General features: G+C 35.4%; 2 protein-coding genes across 3 annotated transcripts in view; both read left to right on the top strand.

The window, feature by feature from the left end:
• gtf2h1 (general transcription factor IIH, polypeptide 1) overlaps positions 1 to 3345 on the top strand; it is a 13328-nt gene extending 9983 nt beyond the window's left edge. Inside the window, 4 exon segments of the mRNA XM_016533665.1 lie at positions 315 to 405; positions 553 to 668; positions 753 to 845; positions 2414 to 3345. Coding sequence (XP_016389151.1) covers positions 315 to 405; positions 553 to 668; positions 753 to 845; positions 2414 to 2500 — 387 coding nt within the window. The 3' untranslated portion in view covers positions 2501 to 3345.
• A 1400-nt stretch (positions 3346 to 4745) lies between these two features.
• Positions 4746 to 19464, top strand: part of LOC107724650 (Hermansky-Pudlak syndrome 5 protein-like) — a 19655-nt gene continuing 4936 nt past the window's right edge. Inside the window, exons 1-20 of one of the 2 annotated variants that reach the window (XM_016533653.1) lie at positions 4801 to 4865; positions 5317 to 5357; positions 7106 to 7221; positions 8212 to 8322; positions 9829 to 9893; positions 9982 to 10174; positions 11346 to 11476; positions 12150 to 12365; positions 12492 to 12563; positions 12711 to 12799; positions 13289 to 13467; positions 13608 to 13766; positions 14250 to 14406; positions 15517 to 15628; positions 16021 to 16167; positions 16278 to 16346; positions 17237 to 17796; positions 18281 to 18401; positions 18542 to 18691; positions 18827 to 18946. In XM_016533653.1, coding sequence (XP_016389139.1) covers positions 7117 to 7221; positions 8212 to 8322; positions 9829 to 9893; positions 9982 to 10174; positions 11346 to 11476; positions 12150 to 12365; positions 12492 to 12563; positions 12711 to 12799; positions 13289 to 13467; positions 13608 to 13766; positions 14250 to 14406; positions 15517 to 15628; positions 16021 to 16167; positions 16278 to 16346; positions 17237 to 17796; positions 18281 to 18401; positions 18542 to 18691; positions 18827 to 18946 — 2756 coding nt within the window. In that variant the 5' untranslated portion in view covers positions 4801 to 4865; positions 5317 to 5357; positions 7106 to 7116. Of the gene's footprint in view, positions 4866 to 5316; positions 5358 to 7105; positions 7222 to 8211; positions 8323 to 9828; positions 9894 to 9981; positions 10175 to 11345; positions 11477 to 12149; positions 12366 to 12491; positions 12564 to 12710; positions 12800 to 13288; positions 13468 to 13607; positions 13767 to 14249; positions 14407 to 15516; positions 15629 to 16020; positions 16168 to 16277; positions 16347 to 17236; positions 17797 to 18280; positions 18402 to 18541; positions 18692 to 18826; positions 18947 to 19464 lie in introns of both variants that reach the window. The other variant, XM_016533654.1, reaches the window with a different exon arrangement.

The raw sequence follows: 19464 nt of genomic DNA, 5'->3' as shown, positions 1-19464 counted from the left end.
AAAATCTGTAATCTGAGGGTGCAAAAAATCTAAATATTGAGAAAATTGCCTTTAAAGTTGTCCAAATGAAGTTCTTAGCAATGCATATTACTAATCAAAAATTAAGTTTTAATATATTTACAGTAGGAAATTTACAAAATATCTTCATGGAACATGATCTTTACTTAATATCCTAATGATTTTTGGCATAAAAGAAAAATCAATCATTTTGACCCATACAATGTATTGTTGGCTATTGCTGCAAATATACCCCAGCGACTTAAGACTGCTTTTGTGCTCCAGGGTCACAAATGATATTTTCCGGGCTGTTTCAGGTGATGTCCAGCAGTGCGGCGAGCTCCGCCATCACAGCGCTGTCACCTGGAGGGGTTCTGATGCAGGGCGGAGGCCAACAGACCATTAACCGTGAGTGTTTGACTGTCTGTTCATCCCATCATAATATCAAATGTTGCTTCAACTGAGATTTTAATGCAAACAGGCATTTTAAACCTCATTAAGCCATTTTACTGCCCATGAACTTGATGCATACTCTCTTTGTGTTTGTTTATGCAGAATTAGTGCCCACTGATGTTCAGAGCGAGCTGAAGCACTTATATACGGCCGCCGGAGAGCTGCTCCGACACTTCTGGTCATGTTTCCCCATCAGCACTCCCTTCCTGGAGGAAAAGGTGAAGAAATGCACCTTCAGTTACCAATATTTCCAAATTGAAATAATAAAGTATTTATTTGTGATTTGTTTTTTCTGCTCACAGGTGGTAAAGATGAAATCTAACCTGGAGAAGTTCCAGGTGATGAAGCTCCGCCCCTTTCAAGAGAAGATCCAACGGCAGTATTTGAGCACTAATGTAAGGCCACGCCCCTGGCCACACCCCCTCCATTTACTGTAATGGATTGTACTACTAGAGTAAACATGAATAATTAATGCTCGTCTCGCTGCTATTAGAAAGACAGCCCAGAATTGCTCATTTCTGGAACCGTGTGGAAGAACTTATGAATGTACTTGTTTGAATTCAGTGGTGGTCATTTTTAGATTTTCAGTTTTTGACATTTTTTATGAAGCTTTGTGACTTAACTTGTTATATGAACACAAAAAAATGTGGACATGATTAGAAAATGCTTTAAAAAAAAATAGTGACACTTGTGATCTTTGCAGTCAAAAAATGACTGGCAAATGAAAATGAATGGGAAATGCAAAAACAAAAATCAAAATAAAGAGCCATTTTTGGGGGTATAATCTACAAATCGGCCACAATGAAGCAGTCTTTCGTGCAGTTTAAATAGAAATACAAATGCAATACCTATTCGAAATTATTATAATTATGTCTGAAAACACTTAAAAGCAACTAGGTAATATATATTTGCATGTTTAACTTAAACACTGTATTAATGCAAAATAATATGAAATACGTTTCTAATATTTTGTATTATGTTGGTGCATAATTTAGAGTTAAATATTGTCTAGTACCACAAAATCCCCGCAAAATCCAAAATATTAAAGAACCAATATTGTTGAAACAAAATATTGTATACTTATTGTTTTTGGTCTGTTTTGACCACCAAGGATCACAACTGATGAGTTTTTACAGTTCAAAATAACCACTTTTAATGAAAGTCTATGTGGCGAGATATTTTGGAGGGTTTAAAAAACAGCTTGTACTTCTGTTAAACCTATTACGTGCATAAATGTGTTATTTTGAGGTCTAAAGTGTCTAAATTTTCTGATGTTATTCCTGTATTTAGATTGTGTCTTTTTGATATTTTTATAATCTACAAATCGGCCACAATGAAGCAGTCTTTCGTGCAGTTTAAATAGAAATACAAATGCAATACCTATTCGAAATTATTATAATTATGTCTGAAAACACTTAAAAGCAACTAGGTAATATATATTTGCATGTTTAACTTAAACACTGTATTAATGCAAAATAATATGAAATACGTTTCTAATATTTTGTATTATGTTGGTGCATAATTTAGAGTTAAATATTGTCTAGTACCACAAAATCCCCGCAAAATCCAAAATATTAAAGAACCAATATTGTTGAAACAAAATATTGTATACTTATTGTTTTTGGTCTGTTTTGACCACCAAGGATCACAACTGATGAGTTTTTACAGTTCAAAATAACCACTTTTAATGAAAGTCTTATGTGGCGAGATATTTTGGAGGGTTTAAAAAACAGCTTGTACTTTTGTTAAACCTATTACGTGCATAAATGTGTTATTTTGAGGTCTAAAGTGTCTAAATTTTCTGATGTTATTCCTGTATTTGGATTGTGTCTTTTTGATATTTTGTTCATATTGTGTGAACATTTACAAGGGTATACAGGCTTTGCAAGGTGGTGTAATCTAATTTTTTTCATGTGTCAGTATTTTTAACGTAATACTTTCCTGTGTTTTCTGATTGCAACAGCTAACGGGTCACCTGGAGGAAATGCTTCAGGCTGCGTACAACAAGTTCCAAGCCTGGCAGACGCGCAGAATGATGAGAAAAACCTGAGGAGACGGAGCGAAAGCCATGAAAGAGAGAAAAGACTGAATTTAAAGAAAATGGGAGAAGAACAGAGACACTCTCTCCCAGCTTGGGCCGACTGGAGCCTGATGGGCGGATTTTCCAGCCAATCAGAGCTGGAGGTGCTAGTGAGCACGTCTGCCTGGGGGAGGGGTTTGGAGAAGAAAATTCTGTAATCCTATTGGTCCATGTGGAGATGGGCTGTGCCAGTCACAAATAACTAATTATTTTCTTCTCTCTTTTCTTTGTTTGTTCAGTTCCGTTCCATTTTTTGCCTTTCCCGTTATTTTTTTTTTTTCAGTGGATAATTTCATTTCCTAGGTAAGATGTGAAATTTTAACAGTGTTGTATTTCTACAATGACCAAACTGGGCTCAATAATATCGGTGGAAACTCAGGAACTTATCATGTTTAATGCAAAGGACTCCGTTTGAGGGGAAAGCTTTTAAGTCAGTGATAAGGAGGACCCTTTACAAATCGGATATTGCAATTCAGTTCAACCCTCCCGAGACTTGAGGCTGATTGGAAAACAGTTGCTCAAGACATGCCAATGGGAGCGGATATAGCAATACTGTTAATAAATAAATAATTTCTATGTAGTGCATTTACTGATCTGTGTGTCACGAACACGCGCACACGCTCATCCGCACTGCTTAATAATGCGTCTTCTCTAGCTGCACTGAGTTGTGGATGTTATTGCAAATAAAGTCAAGATTTAAACTGTTAAACTGGTCTCGTGTGTTACATTAAAAGAGCTTCCTCAAAGTACTCCGTTACCCAAGTGTACATGCAGTGAGGAAGCTGTTATTCATTGTTCCGTTTCAAATTAATATCGTGCCATAGATAAGAAAGTGTGTTTGTGCATTAACATGCTTTTGTGTGTTAGACCAGGGGTTTTTAATCTTTTAGATGCCATGGTCCCTCACCATAAAATTTAAAAGACAGCTATATGTTGTCATGTATATTGTATAAGTGTATATTATAAATATGTGTAAAATACTATTTGGAAGATATTGAGTTTCTATTATGTTAAATTATTAATTTTTTCTACTCACTATAGTACTTGTTAGATGTATTACATTTTAAATAATTAAAAAAGTAAATTACATATATTACATATAATTTTGTACTAATAATCATTATTTTTATTAGTTTTAATCATTTTTATTTTTAATAATTAACATAAATGTAGAACAGTTACCACACATGTGGTTCTTCCATTAAACATTATTAAAATTAATACAAAATAAAAACCAGTAGTAATGATAATAATAATCTAATAATTATCCATTTATAAATTTATATTATGAATTTGTAAATATATATAAAATATAATATAAATTATCGGATTATTATTATTACCATTACTATTGTTTTTTATTTTGTATTCATTTTAATCAGTTTTATTTTTTATTTTAATCTGTATATTTATTTTTATTTTAATAAATAGAATTATGTTCTTAAACATGCTCAAAACCAAACTTTTAAACATATTTTGGGAAAAATTATAGTCATAAATATTACTATAAATATAATAAAATTTAATACGATTCTGCACCTTTTACAGTAGGTCACTAATCAAATCAAATGTGTCCAGTTTGTGGCATGTTACCTCCTTTGTATTGGTCTCAAGATAGCATGCAGCAGCACTGATGCAGTAATCAATACTGTTGTAGATTTTAATAACTTCTCAAGACCCACCATACAGTCAAAGTCTCTTTAAGAGTATTCTATAGTCTTTGACACAGTTCAGTAGTCATTATGTGCTTGAGTTTGTTATCTTTGTAACAAAATTCATACATCTATATCTGCATTTTAAACACATTTACTACAAGGTCATAAGATGGTTGAGGGTAGAGGCTTTGCTATTTTTGCTTGCTGTTGGAGCAGGCTTTATTCTCGTGGGCATCTCGAATATCAATCAATACAGCAAGAGCTTTTAATGGACCCATGGACTCCAATCTACTGCTTGAACACCTACGCGTCTGTAACACTTATTTGTTTGTAAAACAGATGTTTTTAGATAAAACTTGAACTTTTAATGCATAATTAGAAGATTTATTTACTTTGTTAATTTATTTAGTATGTAAAGCTCCCCAAGTAGCCTACTTGATGGCAAGTATTGTCCAAATGCGCCAGAAATAGTTCCCCGCGCTGAGTGTGTATCACTGCGCGTCACAGTGAGTGGAGTCTAATGAGGAAGTAGCGCCGGTCAGTTTTTCAGTCAACTGTCAAACACAACTTACAGCGGCACAAACACACATTATCCTCACTTTTTTACACACTATATAAGTCGGTTTTACTACACTTTTGGAGATTTCGCAGATTTAAATGCGCCTGGAGCTCAGGAGGAGGTAAAACGCGTTTAATTGATGTTAAATACTTTATAGAAATGCTTGAGGTGACACATTTACCAACTCAAATAAGTTCAGCTTTCTTAGTTGCTGAGTAAATAAGGTTTAAAAAGTATTTTTTTATGTTGCCTTAAACGTAAATGACATAACTTGAAGGATTTACTCATTAGGAGGAGAAATAGAAACTAAAAACGTTGTTGGATGTGAAAGTACCCGAGCTTCCAGCTCAGTATCAAGTTTCACATTTATTAAATTGTTTAAAGACACAACGTGAGGAACAAATTGAAACAAAAACAGGTTTATTCAATGTTTTATGCTGTTTTGGCGAGTTTTAAGCTCAGATCTCGTGATTGACAGTCATGCTAATCGGCTAACGCGTCGCTTTGATTTGTAACTTTTAACTTAAGATTCAGTATTTTACAAACTGAATTCTTGTAAATATTTGTTTCAGACGAAGAGGAAGTGGTCAAATGTGTGTATATGCATGAGCTGGTAAGCGTTTTTCTCTTCTGCCTACTGTGTGAAAAACAAATAAAGAAAATAAAAGTTCACAAATAACGTTAGATGAAATGTTATGCATCTGTCACTCGGATATTGGGTTTTTGTTGTGTATGTGGTTAATGTTATGCATTGTTTAATATTATATAGTTGATACAGTACTGTAGTTGTATATAAAAGCGACAGAAAATCACTAAAAGGAGGATAGGTGTGTGGTAGTCATGCTTTTTCAATTGGATTTCCTTGGAATCATATGACACTGAGTTGGGATGTGTCTCAAAACCTAGTGAGCTCACTGTGCTGACTACTGAGGGCACATTTTTGGGCATCATGAGAGTCATGTCTTTACACAGCCATGTTAACCTTCTATGATGTGCATTATGTTCTAACCATGACATATTTTTTTGAAATAAGTTTTCATAACATGAAAAAGCTTCAATCATACAAATCAAAACAGATTTTGGGAAAAAGAAAAAAAAAGAAGATGATTTTTTTGGGAAATGCTGCTATAGGGCACAATGGAAAATGTTCAGAAAAGTAGTTTTTCTATAAAATAGTTTTTTGAAATAAGTTTTCATAACATGAAAAAGCTTCAATCATACAAATCAAAACAAATTTTTGGGAGAAAAAAAAAGGTTTTGGGAAATGCTGCTATATGGCACAATGGAAAATGTTCAAAAAAGTAGTTTTTCTATAAAATTACGATTTTCTTTTTTATTTAAATGCACATTTATTTTAGAAATTGATAGATTTAGATACTCGGAACTCATGCAAACCAAAAATAAGTAGATCCCTATCATTTACCCTTCACTGAAGGCTAACTCATCCTCACTCTCATCACATCCTACTGGCTTTTCTGTAAAATATTGCTGTATTCATTTTTTTTTTTAAAAGAAGATATAATTTTGTTATTTATACATAAATGCAACTATACTACAATAAACACTTCAAACAAATAAATAACTGCAATCATATTATTGATGCTACTATCTATAAAAAATCCCATTGGGGCATAAAATTCTTTGTAAAGACACAGTGCTGCATAAAAGCCAGACTAACTTACGCTTGATCTAATTGACCTCAGTCCCTAGTATTAAAATATACAATGTTAATTGCTGTGTAAATGCATTTAAGCCACCTCTGAGTTATTTATACATAAATGCAACTATTACTACAATAAACACTTAAAAAAATAAATAACTGCAATCATATTATTGATGCTACTATCTATAAAAAATCCCAATGGGGAAATACATTGCTCTGGCTGCTCTGTCCCTGCATAAAATTCTTTGTAAAGACACAGTGCTGCATAAAAGCCAGACTAACTTACGCTTGATCTGATTGACCTCAGTCCCTAGTATTAAAATATACAATGTTAATTGCTGTGTAAATGCATTTAAGCCACCTCTGAGCAGCATTAAACAGTCACCTAAACGCCACTTCAGAAACACTTCTGTGCCACCTTTGCAGTGTAAATTTGGAGTATAATGACCTGTAGTGTTGCTGATTGGGCACTTAAATCACCTGCTTGAGTTTTTGTGCACCCCGTCACAATTTGCTGAATATTTGCATATCTTTTTGTGATTGATTGCTTGTTCAAACATGCCATGCATGCATATTTTGCCCAAAGCTGCTGTTAGGAATGCATTTATGATACAATGAAATGCTGTTTGTTTAGACAAACATGCTGCATGCACTGATTCCCACTAAAACAACCCAGTGTTATTGTTGTTTCCTCTCAGACTGGTGTAGGATGATTCCTGTGGTTCCTGTGGAGTTCTGCACTCATGTCCTGGCAGAGTTTGACTGTCTGGACCCCCTTCTTTCCGCCCTGCGACTGGACTCGGGACGGATCAAAGTAAACCACACGTTTACCTACTCAACTATTGTGAAAGACTAAACATTTTGAGTGTAACGGCTTTTGTGGCAACTGTTATTCAAACTGACCTGAATTATGGTTGGTGTTGTTTACTTTTCAGCCTGAAATAAGAATTATTTTACCTTTATCGGCGCCGATATTAAGCATTTTTATGGTTATCGGTATCGATATCAGTCATTTTCAAAACCGATTTGCCGATAAAATAATTTAAAAGCATTTAAAGAAAGTTTTTGTCAGAGCCCTTGTTATTCTTAATTTTGACATTAATTTTCATTTTTACACCAGACATATATAGTGGTTCAAAATATCGGTTATCGGTCAACTTTATCTGTAATAATCGGTAATGCATCGGCCATTAAAAACACATATCGGTCGACCCCTAATGGAGAGTAAGTGGATGAATCTAACAAAACATGTTTGGGTTGTCTTTCACCCAAAAACCAAAACGAAAAATATCTGAAAATATATTTTGCATGAAGAAAATTGCCATCACCATTTTTTGCATTGCAACATTACAGTATTAGCTTAAATTACTGAAATATAATGACAATATAATGATAATTTTAAAGATTTTTTTTTTTAATTCAGCAAAAATTAAAAGCAGTACAACAAATATGTATCAATTTAATGTATAAAATGTTATAACTAATATAAGAATACTCATTTAAATTTTACATATAATTAATTTTATTTGCATTTCAGTAATGAGGATTTTTTTTTGGTGCATTACATTAATGACAATTTTTTTTAATTGTCATGAAAATTATCTTCATAGCCCTTTTCTTTAAGCAAAAATATTTATATTATTATTTTATATTAATATTTATATTATAATGTTATTTATATATTATTTATATTATGTATTTATATTATTTTCTTTCTTGTTCTTGGCAGATTTTGTGAGATTCTCTCTAATATCTCGCTAATTCTCTCTAATGTTCTATCTGTTTCTGTCTTTGTATCTCGCAGTGCACATGTCTCTCCGTGTCCAGGAAGTGGTTGGCTTTAGGCACGTCTGCCGGAGGACTTCACCTCATTCAGAGAGACGGCTGGAAGCAGAAACTCATTCTCACACACAAAGTACACACAACTAAATCATTTCACAAGTTCTCCTTTAACACAGTTAGTGATTGAGCTGGTACACAGAACTGTCAGCAGTGTCGAAATACTGTTCAATGTTATGTTAGATATTAATGTATTTGCATTAGGGCTGCATGATTAATCAAAATAAAACAGGAATTGCGATATGGCTTAGTGTGATTATCAAATCACAAAGGCTGTGATTTAATTAAATAATATATGCACTGAGTAAACTCTGTGTTCATTTACACGTGAGCAGCTCATTATCCGCTGTTTTCAGCGTCTCAGAGTGGCTTGGTTCACAGTAAATGCTGCTCCACGCAAACTCAAAATGACAAAAGAGAAGCTTTCCATCAAATTAAAAGTTTAATGGTTTAACATTTGAAAATGAAGGAAATAAGACAGCCATAAATATTAGTAAATATTGTAATTTTACAGTTGTAATGTAAAAAAAATTGTTGTTGTTATAATATTTTTTTGAATACTCATTTTTGTAATTTTACAGTGAAATATTACAATATTCATATTATTTGATTTTTTATATTTTTATTTAATAATAATAATAATTGTTATAATTAATTTTATGTTTAATATTGTATAATATATCATTTATAACATGCTTCAGTTTCTGTTTGCAGGGTTCAGTTTATTTGATTTTCTGAAATAAGGATTATTTTACTTATCGAGAGTAAGTGGATGAATCTGACAAAACATGTTTGGGTCGTCTTTCACCCAAAATCCAAAAGGAAAAAAATCTGTATATATTTTGTATGAAAAAGAAAATTACCATCACGATTTTTTGCATTGCAACATTACAGTATTAGCTTAAATTACTGAAATATAATGACAATATAATGATAATTTTAAAGAAATTAAGTAATTTTTTTTTTTTTAAATCTGCAAAATAAAAGTTTGCTGAAATATTTGTATTTATTATACAGCCATAAATATTATACAGTTTCAAAAATTTGTATTGTTATATTATTTTTCTTGAATACTCATTTGTTTTATTTTACAGTGAAATATTACAATATTAATATTTCTTATTTTATTTTTTTATATTTTTATTTAATAATAATAATAATAATTGTTATAATTCATTTTATATTTAATATTGTATCATTTATAATTTTATAAGTAATATTAATTATTATTAACACAATTACAATTTTTAGTAGAAAAATCGCAAAAGAAAATGTTCTCAAATCATGCAGCCCTAATTTGCGTGTTTAAACTTTGCGCAACAATCTGCAACAATATATGCATGACGTATTTGCTTTTCCCTGTGTTTATAAATAGCTATTGATCACACAGTCATACAGAGTAGTGCGTTGGCATCAACTTACAGTTACGTCAGTGCTCAGAGCGCATCATGCTCCGCTTTGACCCATGAAAAGTGTTTTTACAAGCTAGAAAGCAGGAAGTGTGCACAGGCAACAGTGAAAAAAATAGGGAAACTTATTATAAGAAAATGAAAGTGAGTTCTGCTTTTTTTTTTTTTTTTAGGAAGGCTCAGTCACGCAGGTCTCATGCTGCCCCCATGATGAAGACTTTATCGCCGTAGCAACGAGGTATTCATGTTCACCCCATCTAAGTTTATATGCGCTTCTGGTGTGTTTGGTTGCCAGTCTGGACTCTTTTGGTGCGTGTGTCCCCCAGTCAGGGTTTGGTGGTGGTGTGGGAGCTGCATTTGGAGCGGCGTGGCCGTCCTGAGCGCATCTCTGTGTCCTGGGAGCACCGCGGACAGACAGTAACATCTCTGTGCTGGGACACCGCGGCCCTCCAAGTGTTTGCCGGAGATGTCGGAGGGAAAGTGTCCTGTGTCCGGGCTGGGTCATCTAAACTTGGGAAGGTATAAGAAAACTTAAAAGTTTTATGTATGTCAGTCTGGCCATACATTACTGTATGTACTGTTTTTAAAAGAAGCCTGTTATGCTCATCAAGGCTGCATTAATTTGATCAAAAATACAGTAAAAATAGTAATATTGTGAAATATTATTACTGTTCAAAAGAACTATTTTATATTTGAATATATGTTAAAATTTAATATATTTCTGTGATCAAAGCTGAATTTTCAGCATCATTACTCCAGTCTTCAGTGTCACATGATCTTCAGAAATCATTCTAATATGCTGATTTGCTGCTCAAGAAACATTTCAAACTCTCTCTCTCACACACACACACACACATGCTCTCTCTCTCACACACGCACTCTCTCACACACACACGCACACACACACACTTCCTAATCCCCATTGTCTTACTGCAAATGCATATACCTGTTTTGCTTTACAGAATTTATTATATAAATATTGCCTTTATTAAATAGTATTTTTAATGAATTGATCAAACTTGTGAAAAATGTGTTTAAGTACTTACACAAAAATGGACAGTTCATAACATATCGTGCATATCAACATTTTTGTGTAAGTTTTTTTCTTGCAACACACACACACAATATATTTCTGAGCAATTTTCCTCCACCGGTTTTTTCAGCTTACACACACTACCATTATTGCAATCTTCTGCTCACCACGGCTGCATTTATTTTGATCAAAAATACAGTAAAAATAGTAATATTGTGAAATATTATTACTGTTCAAAAGAACTATTTTATATTTGAATATATGTTAAAATTTAATATATTTCTGTGATCAAAGCTGAATTTTCAGCATCATTACTCCAGTCTTCAGTGTCACATGATCTTCAGAAATCATTCTAATATGCTGATTTGCTGCTCAAGAAACATTTCAAACATTTTTTCAGGATTCTTCAATGAACAGAAAGTTCAAAAGAACAACATTTATTTTAAATATAATTTTTTGTATTATTATAAATGTCTTTACTGTCACTTTTGATCAATTTAATGCATCCTTTCTGAATAAAAATACGAATTTCTTTCAAAAACAAAAATCTCACTGACCTCAAATTTTTGAACACTATTGCATTTGATTTAAATGTTAATTGGTGATTTTAATCTATGCTTGTGTGTTTGTTGTGGTGTCTGTTTGGCGTCCAAACAGGGCTCAGCGTTTGTGATGTTCCCGGTTCAGACCATCACCACAGTGGATTCACATGTCGTTCAGCTGGGCTACTCAGATGGACATCTGGTGGTCTCGTCTCTCAGCCGCTGCTACCTGTGTGACACAGAGAGGTGTGTGTGTTTGCAGGAGACATGGGATGACACATATCGCACAACTATACTGACAATTAGTTAAAAAAAGAAATCACTAGATCACTAGAATGTTTTTGAACCATTTGTAGCATTTCATTTAAATTAGGCTCTTCATATGTGACCCTGGAGCACAAAAGCAGTCTTAAGTCGCATAGTTATATTTGTAGCAACAGCCAAAAATGCATTGTATGGGTCAAAATGATCAATTTTTCTTTTATGCCAAAAATCATTAGGATGTTAAGTAAAGATCATGTTCCATGAAGATATTTAGTAAATTTCTTACTGTAAATATATTAAAACTTAATTTTTGATTAGTAATATGCATTGCTAAGAACTTCATTTGGACAACTTTAAATGCAGTTTTCGCAATATTTAGATTTTTTTTGCACCCTCAGATTCCAAATTTTCAAATAGTTGTATCTCGGCCAAATATTGTCCTATCCTGGACATATGACCTATGATGTATAAATCTCAATTTCGAAAAATTTACCCTTATGACTGGATTTGTGGTCCAGGGTCACATATGATCAAAATATCATGTCAGACATTGGTATCACATTATCCTCCATGTCCTCAGACTGTAACTTAAATTAAAATCATAAGAAAAACTAAATGAAAGTTCACTCTGTTCCCGTCTCTCTTCCACTCTCAGGGAGAAGTTCTGGCGTGTGGGTAATAAAGAGCGAGATGGAGAGTTTGGGGCATGTTTTCTCCCACAAGGTCCTGCGGGTCAGCGGGGTCAGGCGCTGCTGTACTGTGCCCGGCCTGGCTCCCGAATATGGGAGGCCAGTTTCAGTGGAGAGGTCCTGAGCACACACCAGTTCAAACAGCTGCTGGCCTGCCCACCGCTGCCCCTCGTCTCTTACAAGTGAGTGTTTGTGTGTTTATCACTAACTTGTGACCTCATTAGTGTTTGTTGTTTTACCTCTTAGGTCTGTATCTCCGTCCTTTTCTCTCTATATATTTGTTGTGTATTTTTACACATTGTTTTCAGGAATGAGCCACATTTCAACCCCGCACAGACAAGTCCACAGTCTCTGGCTTTCCCAAGACTCCTTCAGTTTGGGTAACCACTCTTCGTACTATAATAACACAAGACCTTTAGTAAAGACACAATCTTTCATACCTGCTATTATGACTATGAAGATAACGTCTCAGGTTAGAAAGGGTTTTAGGGTTAATATTTAACTTGAGAATTGTGTGTGTTTCTTAGTGATCAAAACCTGCTCACCTGGACGGATTCGGCCATCTATATCTTCACTCCTCACAGCGGTCAGGTTCTGCTGTGGACAGAGGTCAAAGGTGAGAGGTCACGCCTGTTGTTCAACCTATATGAGGTTTTAAGTATGAAACCTCATAATGCACGAAAATATATTTCCTCAAAAATAAATAAATAAATAAATGTATATATATATATTTATATAGCTATTAAATACATATGTTAAAACATATTAATACAAAACATAATTAACATAAAACATATAAATATATTTTAACAATATATTTTAAAAAGTAACAATATAATTTTGTATATTTTTTGTTTATATTTTTTGTATATATATTTATGTTTACATTTTTTTTTATTGTTCATATATATATGTGTGTGTGTGTGTGTGTGTGTGTGTGTGTGTGTAAACTTTTGTATAACTTTGTAAAAACAAAAAGGTATACATTTTACACACACATATATATATATATATAATTTTATTTATTTATTTATTTATTTTTTTTAATATTGTATGACCTGATTTTACAGCTCTGGGATCTGTATCTGTCTTCTTGTTTCTACAGATGTGGTGGAGATTTCAGTTTTCCGTAATGAGCTGTTTTGTCTTCATGGTGATGGACGTTTGTCTCACCTGTCGCTGATGTCACCTGAGCGCTGTGTGGAGCGTCTGATGAAGAGGGAGAGCTGGACGCTCGCCGCCACCGTCTGCTGCATGTTTCAGCACGCCATTATTACATCCAGGGTACACATGCAAACACCAACACATGTAGTATGCATTCTGCGTACTATTTAGGAGGCAGTATGTACTTTGCAGTATGCATTAAATATTACATTAGTACTCCATTCTTAATATAGTCTCTCTCTTTTGCGTTTCCTCCTTAGGTCAGGAAGTCCCTCCCCATTGATCGTTTGGAGCAGCTCAAGGCTCAGCTAAACTCCGCCTCCCAGCAACAGCTGATTGGTCAGCTTGAGGACGTGATCAGCAAACTGGAGCCACTGGACTCCGCCTGCAGCAGCCGCAGGAGCAGCATTTCCTCACACGTGAGTCCAAAAACACGCAGGCATATGTATAGATGCACATTTTCGAAATGAAAATGACTCTTCCTATAGCCTCATGTAGGGCTGCACGATAAATCGAAATGGAATCGAGATCGCGATTCGACAGAAGCTGCGATTGTCATGCGTATCTTTCAGTGAAGCACGGTTCTGTGAGAAAGCACGTGATGATGATTTCCTGCTGATTACAGAACCGGCTTTACTAACAAAATGCGCATGACAATCGCATTCGATTAATCGTGCAGCCCTAGCCTCATGGTTAGTGCACCGACATATTGCACAACTGCACTTGCGGCAACCCGAGTTCGATTCCCGTCTCGTGGTCCTTTGCCGATGCCGTTCCCCTCTCTCCGCCCAATGCTTTCCTGTCACCCCTCTACTGTCCTATCACATTAAAGGCATTAAAAAGCCCATAAATATAATTTTAAAAAAAAAAGAAAAGAAAATGACTCTTCCTGTTGTGCGCAGGAGAGCTTCAACATTCTGGACTGTGGCATCTACCGCGTCATCAGCCGAAGAGGCAGCCAATCAGACGATGACTCCAACTCCCTCGCCAACCAATCGATGCTTGAGGAGGAGCGGCTGAAGGAGTTCAGTTTCAACGAGGACGAGCAGGTGGAGAATGGTGAGACTGAGAGAGAGAGTCACAGAGACGGCGAAAGATCGATTTCAAACCTAAAAGCGAGTTAGCAGATTCCGGCTCTCTCAGTGAGAATTATGTGTCCTGATGCAGGAAATACTCCACTCACATTTCATTATTGATCAGAACGTATGAAACCTTGTTTCTGCCTTGGGATAAAAAAATTTAAAAAAGGTAATCGCAGCTTTTTATCTCACAATTTTTCTTAGAGTTGCAAGATACAAACTCAGAAAAATAAACGTGCAAGTATGATTTTTTTTTCCAGAATTGTTAATTCACAAACTCACAAGATATAAACATGCAGAATTGTGAAATAAAAAGTTGCAATTACTTACTTTTTATTTTTTTATCTCGGGCTAAACAGGTTTCCATAAAAAAGACATTTTCTTCAACACATAGAAATATTTAGCACATAAAGCTACACAGACCTGTTTTACTAATCTGACATTAATCAGAGCTATAGTAGTATTTTCAGTATGGAAAACAAATGCAAACTGGGACTATTTACATGAAAAAAATAAGAAGGATTAGCCAAAAATGAATGAATGCCATTTTAGAGGCGCATTTCTTTTTTCCATTTGGAATAACATACAGCAGATGAATAATTGACAATAAGACCAGGGATGTGTATTAAGATAGTACATCCTTGCTGAAAGCAAAAATTCTGCACAAAGCAACAAACTCACAGCCATTCAGAACTTATTTGATATTTAATAAAATATTTTGAGGTTCAATATATGGACAAATGAGATTGACATATAATGCAGTTTACAGCTGGTTATGAAAAAAAAAAATCAAATTTATCATAAATATTGTATATATATATTTTTTAATTTATAGTTTTATAGTAGTTATTGTATGTTGATGTGTTGTATGTCAAATATTATGCAATAAAACACACTAAAAACATCAATGAGCAGTAGTTTAATCATTTATCTGGTGTTTGAACATTTTCTGATCATCATGCTAGCTGACCTTATCAGTGATTATCTGCTTTATTCTGTGCTTTTGCTTAATTTTCCCTCCTGACTTCATTCTCTCTCTCTTTCCATTCATCCTACTATCATTTCATCTCCTCCTTTTGCTGTCCTGAAGACTCTCAGTCTGTGCGTGGAGAGAGCGACAGGTCAGACCTCAGCTTGCAGTTTCTGCCGCTGCCTTTCCGCTCAAAACCCCCACGAGTCGCCCTGCAGGCTGTTCGAGACAGGTACACACACTTATACAGCTGTCCCTAAAAACTCTACTGTAATAATTTCACTTCTTCTTAAATGTCACACCAGACACAGTCTGCTTTGCTGTGATTGGCTGGATCACAAGGAAGTAAAACTCCACTGAAGAGTCAAACTTGTTTTAATGCTCATTAAAATGCAGCTGCTGATACGCAGGGTTCTTTTTCTAAAACTGTGACTTCCTGTTTCGTCGTAGTGTCACATATTTCTTTGTCTCATTTTATGCTGATGTGTGTGATTGGTAAGCCTACAAGTTATTTCTGCTCTTCTTTGTTTTCTTTATGCAAAATCAGTGGCATTTTATTTCCTTATATTTCGGACAATCTTTGCCGATCTCAGTGTTTTGTATTTGTGAATGTGTGTATGTCAGTGTCTCTAGCTTTGTGAAAAAGACCACCGAGAAGATCAACACGCTCCAGATGAACGCAGACCTGTGGCCTCGGCCTGACCTCAGGGAAGGGGTTCAAGGGGAGGTCACAGCCACAGTGACCCCTCTTCCAGAAGAAGTCGAGCATGAGTGAGTCTGTTTTACTTTCTGACTGCCTATTTATGATTTCTGAATGCTGCTATTGATGTTTTGTATATCCACGTTGTTTTTACTGTGGTTTTTGATCGTCTCTCTGAAAGACTGAGCGCTGAGCAGTCCAGCTCTGAGTCTGAGCTGCAGGAGTTGAGGGCCGCCACAAAGAAAGCCATGTGAGTTTAGAGGAGCGCTGCTTCGTACCGCTGCATACAGGCAGGAATATGTTCAGTCAAGTTGAATTATAAGCTAATGAATGTTTGCACATAATACAGAGAATTATAAAATCATGTGGAAATTTTGGCCAAAAACTGCTTATTTTTGTTATCAATATACACTACCATTTAAAAGTTAGGGGAGTTTTTTGGAAAGTAATTAATATTCAGAAAGGATGCATAGAATTGATGTCTTACAAAATATTTCTATTTCAAATAAATGCTGTTCTTTTGAACTTTCTATTCATTAAAGGATCCTTAAAAATGTATCCTGGTTTCCACAAAATATTAAACTGTATTATTTTTTATTTTTTTTATTTTCAACAAAAAAATAAAAATTTAAGGGGGTCTGAATACTTTCCGTACCCACTGTAAATTACATTTTACTATATATAACGAGAAAAACATGATTTTGAATTGCAATAATATTTCACAATATTACTGGTTTTACTGTATGCAGTATTGGTGACTTTTAAAAACATTTCATAATCTTGCCAACCCCAAACTTTTAAATGGTAATATAGTCAATAATAAATTTTTTAACCTCAAGTTTATAGGTTAAAATACATTAATGCAAAAGAGAAATTTTGTTTTTAAGTTTTTTCGCAGTTGTGTTTAGCCTTTTGCTGTTCATTTTAATATCCTGACAAATAATTTTTTTAAGTACATATATTTAAATTTAGTCTCTAAATTAATGTGAAGTCATAAAATGTGCGTATAATCATTACAATGAAAAGTTTTTTTTAAATAGTTTTCGATGAAGTAAACCGCTTGAAATTACTACCCAGTCACTGTAGTTAGTTTTCCTGTGCACTGGACTGTTATTAGAGCTGATATGTGCTCCTCTGTAGCTCTCAGATCCAGGACCCCATGGTTTTACTGGACCCCGTCTCTCTCGGCGATGTACTTCGAGAGTGGGCTCCGGTTCTGGAGAGGGTCCTGGGTCCGGAGGATCACACCAGACCTACAGAAATAACAAATCAAGAGGAGAGGACCCTGGAGGAGGAAGAGCTGGTTTCATCGATGTCCTGTTGCGTCGTGGTTCAGCCAGAGATCTACTCTCCTAATCTGGATGAATCCGCAACTCTCAGTGAAGAAGAGGACCTTGGAGAGAGCATCCCTTGTTCCACCGCCCCAGTCAGAGCGCCGTTCCCACCTCTTGCGAGCCATGTCGAACTAATACAGCTGTTTTCCCCCAAACCTCTGCCCCCTGACCTCCAGGCTGACCTTTCGCAGCTGGCCTGTCTTTATCTGGAGATGGGCTGCCCCGGTAGAGGAGGCATCGAAAGCGTGTGTGTGTTCCTCAGGAGGTACTTCTTCCTGTTGGACCAGGAGAGAGTGAGAAAGATGTGTATGCTGCGATACAGAGAGAACCGCGAGGTGATGAAGGCGTATATTGCTGGCATGCTGGGTAAGTTTTCACATAAATGTAACCCTGGAGCACAAAAGCGGTCTTAAGTCGCTGGGGTATATTTGTAGCAATAGCTAACAATACATTGTATGGGTCAAATTCATCTTTCAGATGGTGTATAAATCTCAATTTCGAAAAATTGACCCTTATGACTGGTTTTGTGGTTCAGGGTCACAAATGTGAATTAACTGTAATAATTGGTCTATTCAAGTCCTGCATTACACAGCCCTGCATTATATCTGCTGAATGAAATCCAATACTTGCTTCTTACTAATTTTGGGCTGCAATTATACATATGTCAAAATTTTTAAAACTACGTGATGGAAAATTGTTATTGATTATTTTTGAACTCCGCATCATCAAATTAGCTAATATTAGTCCTCTTTTGCAAATCAGCAGAATTTTTTTCCAAGATTCAGGGCTGTGTTATTAACCTGTTTTTATTGCAATTCTGTTGATATTAATATTCTGCGGCCTGTTGTAGAGTTCACTCAGGCCAGTAAGGTGGTGGAGGTGATTCAGAAGGGCGACCTGCTAAAGTCTCTGCGCAGCCTGAGAGAACTTCAGCCCTGGAACGCACCTCTGCTCCTCTCACACCTGTACAGGTGTACAAATTTATGTCCTCATTTGTCACAAAAACGCGCACACATACACACACACACACACACACACACACACACGTGCTTATCTATATGTAATGTCAATATGACCTGCATTGAATATAATGCCTTTTTTCTCTCTGCAGACTCTATGATAAACACGGGGAGGTGGCTGTTCGTGCCTATCCGCAGTTCTATCCCACAATCCTCCCCTCTGACATCATGGCCATGGCTTTACCCAGCCACTTCCTGCCTTATCTAGACAATCTGGTCCAATCACGAGCCGAACAGCAACGGTACGGCTGCGTTCCATTATACAGTGTTTTATCATGTTTGTTCATCATAGTTGTTAAGGTTATAAATGAGCCTGTGTTGTATTCTTGTTTTTGAACACATGAAATAATCTGTTAAGGTATTTTGTCATCTGCCAGGTTGTCTTTCTTGGGCTCTCTTCTCCAGCCAGAAACTCTGCGACAGGATTGGCTGGAACTGGCGCTATCCCATGATGCCCCACAAAGGGAAGACACACTCGCTCCTGATGGACAGCCCAGGTACACACAGCAATTTTTTAGCAACTAGATTCCTCAGCAAGCAAATTTGAGGAATTATTAATGTCTAATATAAATAATGACACGATAGATGGATGGATAGATGGATGGATGGATGGATGATTGGATGGATAGATTGATAAATTGATAAATGGATGGATGGATGGATGGATGGATGGATGGATGGATGGATAGATAGATAGATTGATGGATGGATGGATAGATGGATGGGTGGGGAGATAGATAGATAGATAGATAGATAGATAGATAGATGGATGGATGGATTGAAAAATTGATAAATGGATGGATAGATAGATACTGTAGATAGATAGATAGATGGATAGATGGATGGATGGATGGATAGATAGATAGATAGATAGATAGATAGATAGATAGATGGATGGATGGATTGAAAAATTGATAAATGGATGGATAGATAGATACTGTAGATAGATAGATAGATGGATAGATGGATGGATGGATGGATAGATAGATAGATTGATAAATGGATGGATAGATGG

The sequence above is a fragment of the Sinocyclocheilus rhinocerous genome, unplaced genomic scaffold (assembly GCF_001515625.1).
Source record: "Sinocyclocheilus rhinocerous isolate Xijiao unplaced genomic scaffold, SAMN03320098_v1.1 scaffold2110, whole genome shotgun sequence".
Lineage (NCBI taxonomy): Eukaryota > Metazoa > Chordata > Actinopteri > Cypriniformes > Cyprinidae > Sinocyclocheilus > Sinocyclocheilus rhinocerous.
The sequence above is the reverse complement of the archived record's forward strand: the minus strand, read 5'-3'. Positions and strand labels throughout refer to the sequence as shown.